Source organism: Theobroma umbraticum, unplaced genomic scaffold, assembly GCF_002168275.2.
Source record: "Theobroma umbraticum cultivar Fairchild unplaced genomic scaffold, ASM216827v3 scaffold_30.0, whole genome shotgun sequence".
Taxonomy (NCBI): Eukaryota; Viridiplantae; Streptophyta; class Magnoliopsida; order Malvales; family Malvaceae; genus Theobroma; species Theobroma umbraticum.
The window spans coordinates 10,852,383-10,860,616 of NW_018397254.1; the positions used below are offsets into that span (position 1 = coordinate 10,852,383).

The 8,234-nt window shown below is 38.1% G+C and overlaps 1 protein-coding gene across 1 annotated transcript; it reads right to left on the reverse strand.

The window, feature by feature from the left end:
• Positions 1–1,947: 1,947 nt before the first annotated feature.
• Positions 1,948–6,769, reverse strand: LOC110413648 (G-type lectin S-receptor-like serine/threonine-protein kinase At4g03230). Its single transcript, XM_021424553.2, has 8 exons — positions 5,323–6,769; positions 4,273–4,737; positions 3,729–3,887; positions 3,413–3,624; positions 3,124–3,334; positions 2,765–3,002; positions 2,527–2,677; positions 1,948–2,439 (listed from the first exon to the last, which is right to left on the reverse strand). Exons 1-8 carry the CDS (start codon positions 6,722–6,724, stop codon positions 2,131–2,133), a joined length of 3,147 nt encoding a protein of 1,048 aa, XP_021280228.1. The 5' UTR covers positions 6,725–6,769; the 3' UTR covers positions 1,948–2,130.
• Between the last annotated feature and the right edge of the window lie 1,465 nt (positions 6,770–8,234).

Here is an 8,234-nt window from a genome sequence, read left to right on the forward strand (position 1 = left end):
TTCCTTCCGAGGAACCTTCATTTTCTTTTCCAGATTCATATTTTCTTTCCCGAGAAGAAATGTCTGTATTGCATTAATTTGTTCTTTAAAGAACTATTTGATGAATTGATTTTTATGGGTTTTTCGAAACAAACTGCAACAAACAACCAAACTATCATTAAGTTACAGTTTGCGTAAAGCTGGTGGTCTTAAAATTTTAGCTAGGTACAAATTGAATTATTGGGATACAGTGTTGAAGAAGTAGTCATGAAGGTCTAAAAGTAGATTTCAATATTTAATTAAAAGTAAAAAGAATTGGAAAACGGTCAGTCATGAAACCGAACTTGTTTATGAGCAGAATAAAGCTATCCGATGCAAAAGCTATCCGAAATAAGGAAGTATGGTGGTGTGAATAGGAATACGTATACACCCAAAGTCAACTTTTGTGAACAAATTGAGCAAAAGCACGATACCTGATGAATTTCCTTTCAGAGAAGGCAGTGAGAGCGGCGGGGAAAAACTAGGAAAGTAGCATGAATCATCCCTCCAACCCGCGCGAACTAATTACAACGCGTACAAGCTAAACCGCTAACACCTGTCCGTCAACACCAAATAAACAAAGTTAGTGCACGAATGACAAACACATGGTGTTCACCTGATGAATTTCCTTTTTGATTGCTTCTCAGTCGGCATTTTGACAATTCTGATGAACACGAGGATGCACGATATTAATATAGCTATTAGCTTGCATTCAACCTCATTAATTAATTTTGTCAAACGGGCATTGATTTCTTCCCCTTTCACCCTGAGCCCCCAGCAGTTTCTCGTTTGCCTGATCAGACCATTTTTATTTCCCCCACAGTTATATATTAAATTAACTAAATATTTAACAGATAATTCTCACTAATTCTTTTCTTAAAGTTTAAATTCAAATTCTTTAGAATTGAAAATCCAAAAATTTTCCATTAGCAAGAACTGATCAAAAGAGAAAAAACAAAAAAAACTTAAAAACAAGATTCTATTCTAAAATGTTAATTTAGAATTATTCAAAATATCTCCTATCTGATTATTTTTTTTTATTTATAACTTTCGAGGGTCCTACTATGTCTATAATACCATAGTCCAGCAAGAAATTTCACATTTATACGGATCTAAAGAGGGTATATCAAGGAATAAATTATTCATTTCATTATATAAATTTTTTGAATTGTTATCTAAATCCGTGTCATCCATACTTGTTAAATATCTAATTAAAATAAGTTTATATATATTATTAATAGAAATTAAATTAATAAATTGACATTTAACTTCGAAGCTTTGAAGTCATTCTATAATGTAATGGGAGGTGGCCCACCGAGGGATGGATTGGAAACCCACCAGCAAGATCAGTGGGCTGGAGTGCCACAGCAAAGAGAAGTACTATTAGGCCAAAGTCCGTTTGGCATTAACATTCAAAAGCAAGCTGACAATTACAAAATTTTTGTTGAAGCCCAAGATATGGCGCTAGAGATGTCCAAACTCCAGAGGGCAATAATTCAGCTAGAAGTTCTTGTGCGCCTACATATCACCATAATCGTAAGCTCCTAAAAGAAAGAAAGAAAAATAGCCCGATGGTTTGCTTATAACAATGAATTTGGAGCATGGGGAATTGAAATTGGTTCTTTTGTTTTCGAAGTGAGATAGCCATCAAATTAAATAGAGCTGCAAATTCAGTTTGCCTCAGCTAGCTTTTGAAAGTTTCTTAGTGAGCATGGTCTAGTTACGAAGAAGATCTCTTCGAAAATTTTAAGTACCAAGCCTAGAGTCTAGAAGGGCTCAAATCTGGGATTAAGAACCACTCCATCCAACACTTTAGCCAGGGGCATGGTGCCCCTAACTCGATAATCTTAATTTTCCTCTCAATTGCTAAGGTAGCATTCGATAGGTTTGCACGTCGCTTGAGAGACAATCAGGGATAGAATGTTCGGCTGGCAGCAAAAATTTTGCTTGGAGCTTAAAAATAAGATAATCTTGAATAAATAGGAAATTCTTGAGCAGAAACTGCCCAATGCAGGTTATACTCAAACAAAATTAAACACAACAAGTATTGATAAACATAAAATTTGCTTCCTATACTTGTAGAAATGACGTTTTTGGAGCCTTGTACTTTTACTATCTACCATGCTCCAGAGTAACGGTTAGCTCATTATGGGAAAATGTCTCTGGTTTGCTAGATGAAGAAGCTCTGCTAGAAGGGCATCGCCTGACTACGAATGCTGGTTGTTTTGGAGCTGGAAGAGATGCAATTTCGCTGCCAAGCATGAAAACTACCTGTGACATGGTGGGGCGATCGCTTGGGTCTTCTTGTACGCACAAGAGTGCAACAGTTAGACACTTTAGAAGTTCGTTTGCATTGCAACTTCCACGCAGTGTCTGGTCCAACAAATCGAATGCCTTGTCTGCTTTCCACAAGTGCCATGCCTAGGAACAGTCGTAATATGCAAATTGGCATTAGGTAGTGAGTAAGATTAGTACGTTAAACGGTTAGAAAAATGGAACATAACTTACATAGCCCAGAAGGCTCAAAGACTGTTCAGGCTGGTAAAATCCTGTGTTCCTCTTTCCAGTGATGATCTCAATTACAACAACACCAAAGCTAAAGACATCTGATTTGAATGAGAAAAGTCCGTCTAGTGCGTACTCAGGGGACATGTAGCCACTGCCTCATCAGAACTGACAGATTAGAAACTGTTTTACCAATATAATCAATCAGGCTTTATGATTCTATCATTCAAGTATAACTTACTAAGTTCCAACTACTCTATTTGTGTTTGCAGCAGTTTCTTTGCCACCAAAAATCCTTGCCAAGCCAAAGTCAGAAATTTTGGGATTCATCTCCTCGTCTAGAAGAATGTTGCTCGTTTTCAGATCTCTGTGAATTATCCTCAACCTTGAATCTTGGTGGAGATATAGAAGGCCTCGAGCAATTCCCGAAATGATGCGGTACCGCATATCCCAGTCCAACAGAATGCTTAGCTTCCGATCTTGTAAGGTTCTCATTTCCATTCAAGAACATATCTTTAGTAACTATTCAGTTTCTATGGAATCATATGTTAAGATAATTTATAATGCTAATAAACATTAGAAATCGTTGTGAATACTCACCAAATATGAAGGAATCTAAGCTTTTATTAGGCATATATTCATAAAGTAACATCTTTTCATCTCCTGCAACACAATAGCCTAAAAGTCTAACAAGATTTCGATGTTGAAGTCTTGCAATCAGCACAACTTCATTTTTGAATTCCTCTAAACCTTGTCCTGAACCGCTTGAGAGCCTCTTTACAGCAATTTCTCTCCCTTCGGGAAACTTTCCCTGGTAGTTGAGTCCCATTCAATATTTAACTAAACAAAATTAAGGAATTTAAAAGAGCACTAAATTAAGGGCTATTACCTTGTAAACAGCCCCAAATCCACCTTGCCCCAGCTTGTTTGCGTTAGAGAAGTAATTTGTAGCAGCTAGTATACTTTCTAACTGAAAAAATGGCACCTCTATACCGTCAGTATCATCTTCTTTAAACCGTCCTGAATCAATCAAGTCTTTGACATGTCTCTCACTGTCGTACAAGTGCAGTGCAGAATTTCTGTGAATGTTTCCCCAGATCCCTATATTCAAAGATAAACCTTATACCTTGCAACCAAACTGAATAGCCCTAGATTTTGTGATTCATTTTCTGGAAAAAGAAAAAAAACAAGAGGCTGCTAATTACCTTCTCCCTCGGCCAGTTTTCTCCTCTGCAAGTAAACATAAACAATGGTGCTTGACAGAATGATTAGAACAACTCCGCTAAGAAAAGCTAATACGAGGATCAGAGATAAAGCTATCTTTCTGGCGGAAGACTTGTATCTCTTTTTTCTGTAAGCACGGTCTGCAAGAGTAAAGAATTAAGGACCATTTTTCATATATAAATCTAGGTCACATGTATATAATTCTATCTCTGCTTTTCTGGCAAGCATGTTTAGAAAATGATATTAGATGATACTAATGCCAAAGCTAAATGAAAGTTATTTGCATCAATCTTCAGAGTTTTGGTCTGAGCGTTATTACTAAACATATTAATGAAAGACTGCCGTGCTAAGTTGACTCTGGACATTAGAATATGCAGATTGGCAATTAATCGAATTGAACCTTTGCAGTACCATTTCCCTAAGCATAAATGATTTAATTCATTCATTATCAAGAAAACAAACTAAACTTCTGTATGGCAAAGCATGGCGTCCATTGAATTAGTTAGTTAATTAAATCATTCTTACCTTCAGTGCAATTCAGGCTTAAGTTATCCCATCGAAAGCTTTCATTGCAGAGGCACCTTTTCTTTCCATCACTTGTTACATTACAAGATGAATTTGGCCAATCTTTGCAATCTGCAAGTGAAGAGCAAGTTGGTTCCAGAGGAGGATCCCAGCCTACCTCTACTTCATCCGCATTGCACCTACTCGTAACATGGAAGGGCGATGGCTGCTTGAACTGAAAGGAACTGTCTCCTGAATTTCCAGCCTTACAATCATTTGCGTCATTGGTTTGAATGATAAATTTTCGTGTTTCTGAATTTATGCTTGTTACTCTAAAGGTGCCACTGAGCGCATAAAAGGTAACTTCCCCTGAAGAGACGCTGCAGTGAAAACTGAGGTACATGGCATCGCCACATTTAGGCCCAGTGCTAAGTGGATAGGGAATCAGGTTTGTACCACAAGTTTCACAACTTCTTCTTGTTGATTCTGCAGATATAGAATGACTTGAAATTCAGATCATGAGCTCTTTGCCATTTCTTATTGAAAAACGATTTAAAAATCAAAATAGGACACAAGACTACCTCATACAACTAGCCTGTAAGTCCACGTGGTAGCATATAATAGACGCATTAAAAATTCTCTGATACAAACAGAGCGATTTCTACAGTTACCAACATATTTTCACAGGGATTACATTTTTTTTACGCTACAGTACCACAATAGACAGACACCATGCTGTTCATCAAATAGTCAACTACCATTTAACCAGTAGTCATGGAAGTTTTGAGGCCATATTAGTCTGAGAAATCAAGCAGCGTACTCGAATCAGAAAGACAAGAAGTTTCCCTAAAGCAGGAACTCACATTATCAAATGGAAAACGTTGTTTCAAAAGGTTGAGAACTTCAGTTTGGTATGGCCTGAGAGGCCTATCTAAGTTTCTCATTCTATAGGGTGTATATTGCCATATCTAATCTATAGATGGCATCTGAGTCAGAAAGGGGACTGTCATAAAGCAAAATTCATTCAAGAATCCTGAAATCAAGCAATTTTCAGAAGGGAAAGAGTTATACCTACATCAGAAACTGCTAACCGGACATTAAGGTTACGGCCACCTTCATACTCCTCCTGAATATTGTTGAGATCTTCCAACCATATCCAGCATGCAGCAATGCTGCTCTCACTTTGTCGCTCTAAATCAAGTTCTTCATACGAATAAGCCTGGCACTGACAGTTGTTAAGACACTCTAATTTGCATTCCACCTCGCTCTTAGCATTATATTGAGAGTCTGGATTCCCCACTTCCATCATCTTCAAACTCAAGAATGTGTCACTCGCAGCATTCTTGTCACATATCCTTGACTTTCGAGTGCATCCGTCAAAATAATCCTGGCTATTCCAATTTTCCGGGGAGCTAGGTGCAAAGCCAGGCAAACACTTGCACGTCAAGTCATTATTACTATTGCAGCTACCAAAATTTCCGCATGCATTGTAGACACTGCATTTATCTCTGGGCTCTGCCCAAATCAATGCCCAGATCTTCTCAGAATCCCACTTAAAATACTGAATTTGACCGGAGAAACTGATAATCAACCTTGTATCACTGTATAATGATGACGTAAGATGAGGCATGGACTCATTATGGAGTACAACTGAGGTAAAATTTGACAAAAAGAAAGAAATTGCCGATGGCATGGCTGAGGGCATCCCATCCGGACCAATGAATCTACCCGAAACACCACTTTTCCAATACCTGGTTGTTCTTTTCCATATGATGAATTGGTTAACTCTTTCCTGGTCTATTTGAAATGTGAAATTCCCTGGAGCTGGATCATCATAACTTTTCCAAGAAGTTAGTATCATGTCTCCATCCATTTTCATGCCTGGAAGAAATGTATCAGTTGGATTTTCAAAACTCTGCCAGATAATGCTTACTGAGCTGCTTTCTTTTTCTTTATTGCTCAGCACCAGGTTCCCAGCATCTGTTAACTTGGCTTTTATATATCCAGAAGACACTGCTTGAAGATTCGTTGACCATAAAGATTTCCCACTTCCATCCAGCACCTTGAGGTTGCCATCCTCCGAAACAACAAGGACTCCGCTATCATCTAAAAGTGGTTTGTCTCTATTGGCAACCCATACAACTGTTTGCTGATTTGAACCAAAATACCATATCCCCACGTATCTCCTGGTGTTAGAGCTTCCATTAGGAGTAAAAAATCCTAGTTCAAATTTTTTTCCTGGTGAAATTAGACTTTCTCCTTCTCCATCAATGATCGAACTGTTTAGTGTTATGATCTCTTTAGCTGAAGAACATAGAAGAGAAGCGCAAAACAGAAATGTGTGTAAAAAGAATGTGGGCAGCATCTGCGCCTTACAAACAATGTAGTAATGATTTTTTGATTTTTTTTGGCTGTTGATCTTACTTCTTTCGCGTATAATTATAATGGAAGATAAAAAGTAGGCGGCATTCATTGGCTTACCAAATCACCCGTTTCCACAGGTTCTGCAGAAATTTACATATTCTCTTCTCTATGCAGAAGTGCTCTGCTGTTGTTTTCCATTATCTAAAACGCCCCCACAATCACAAGGTAGCTTGGTCAGCAGCTAATACTGTGCATGGAATCGACTGTCAAGAGGCTGGTGAAATATTGTCGCATTCGCATAGTTGAAGAACTAAACTAAAGCAAATAGCGACAGTATCATATAATAATAAGTTTTCCTTCGTGATTTGGAAATTTGACAGAAAGGTTTAACGTACCGATTACTCTCATGCTTTTCCAGGTATATTATCCTAGGGAAAGAAAGCACCGCCAATTCTATTTAAGATTGAATGTGGTTAGTCTAACAATATTCAACTGTTGGTCTATACACCTGGGAAACACTCGCAATGTCTTTTGATGTGGCCAAGTTAAATTGATCTTGGGGCCAAATCTTGATCTCAGTTAAAAATATTCACTCTTCAGCTTACCTTAAATCACTCAAGATCGCACACCGTGCGGTCAAATTCAGGAAAAGAAGGCAAAAAGAGAGGGTGAGAAAGGATGAGTTGAATTCCAATGTCTCTCTCAAAAACAAACTTGTAACTTACTTCATGTAGTATAATAACAAGGCAAAGCTTACGAACATTCGAACAAATGGGAGAGGGAGAAAAGGCTTCAAATTAAATGAATGCTTCAGTAGACTAGAAGAGATTGAAGAGGGATATAATTAATACTACTAGAATAAGCAATTTTAGATCGTGATGTACACTGCTTGAGTTGAATGATCGCATGGTAGGAGTGGCAGGGGAGTAAGTGTGGTGAAAGGTCTTTGTTTTGGCCAAAGAGGTCATGGTCATTGGATTTTGTTTCTTTTCATCTTTTCATAAGAGGGGCCCTTCACTTTATTTTCTTCGTCCTCTTGCGTGATTAAGATATAATTACGCGGGACTCCATATACTTCCTCTGTTCATTTCTGCTTATTTATATTTGATGACAAGGACCCATTTAGACTATTATCAATGTTTCTGGCTTTCTAGGAAGTGCAATGCCAGCCCGGGCCTAAGTTCATCAGTGCCAATTGTGTGGCAGTCGCTTTCATCTGCTGCCAGGATCTAAACAGCAGCTCGTCCAGTGTAATCTGGCAGGTATATTGGAGGAACCAAGGGGGACTCAAAAGAACTTCACCCTTTTTTGATGGATGATGCTATGGGCAGGATTCACGAGATGGAGAGAGGGCAACCCAGACCCGCAGCTGTTTGTCCTTGAAAGAGTAAAGATATGAATGCCCATGACTGGAAATATATAGAGAACTTTGCCTTTGATTCACTTGTAGCGAAAAATTATGGGTTGTTAAAATGCAGATCAGATGCTTTGAGGAACTAAATTAAGACATCCAGAAAGTGGGCCTTTCGAAAGAAAAAAACAAGACATCCGGAAATTGAGGACCATAACATACTCAAAAGCAACCAAATTTAACAAATTGGAAACAGCTTAGACTAAAC

What these genes read in the sequence shown, in the direction of transcription:
- LOC110413648 (XM_021424553.2), bottom strand. Translation starts at nt 6,724, where the DNA reads ATGAATGCCGCCTACTTTTTATCTTCCATTATAATTATACGCGAAAGA. An exon ending in AAGCCTGAATTGCACTGAAG is followed by an intron (nt 3,888 to 4,272) that starts GTAAGAATGATT and finishes TTACTCTTGCAG; the next exon opens with ACCGTGCTTACAGAAAAAAG. An exon ending in AAAACTGGCCGAGGGAGAAG is followed by an intron (nt 3,625 to 3,728) that starts GTAATTAGCAGC and finishes CTTTGAATATAG; the next exon opens with GGATCTGGGGAAACATTCAC.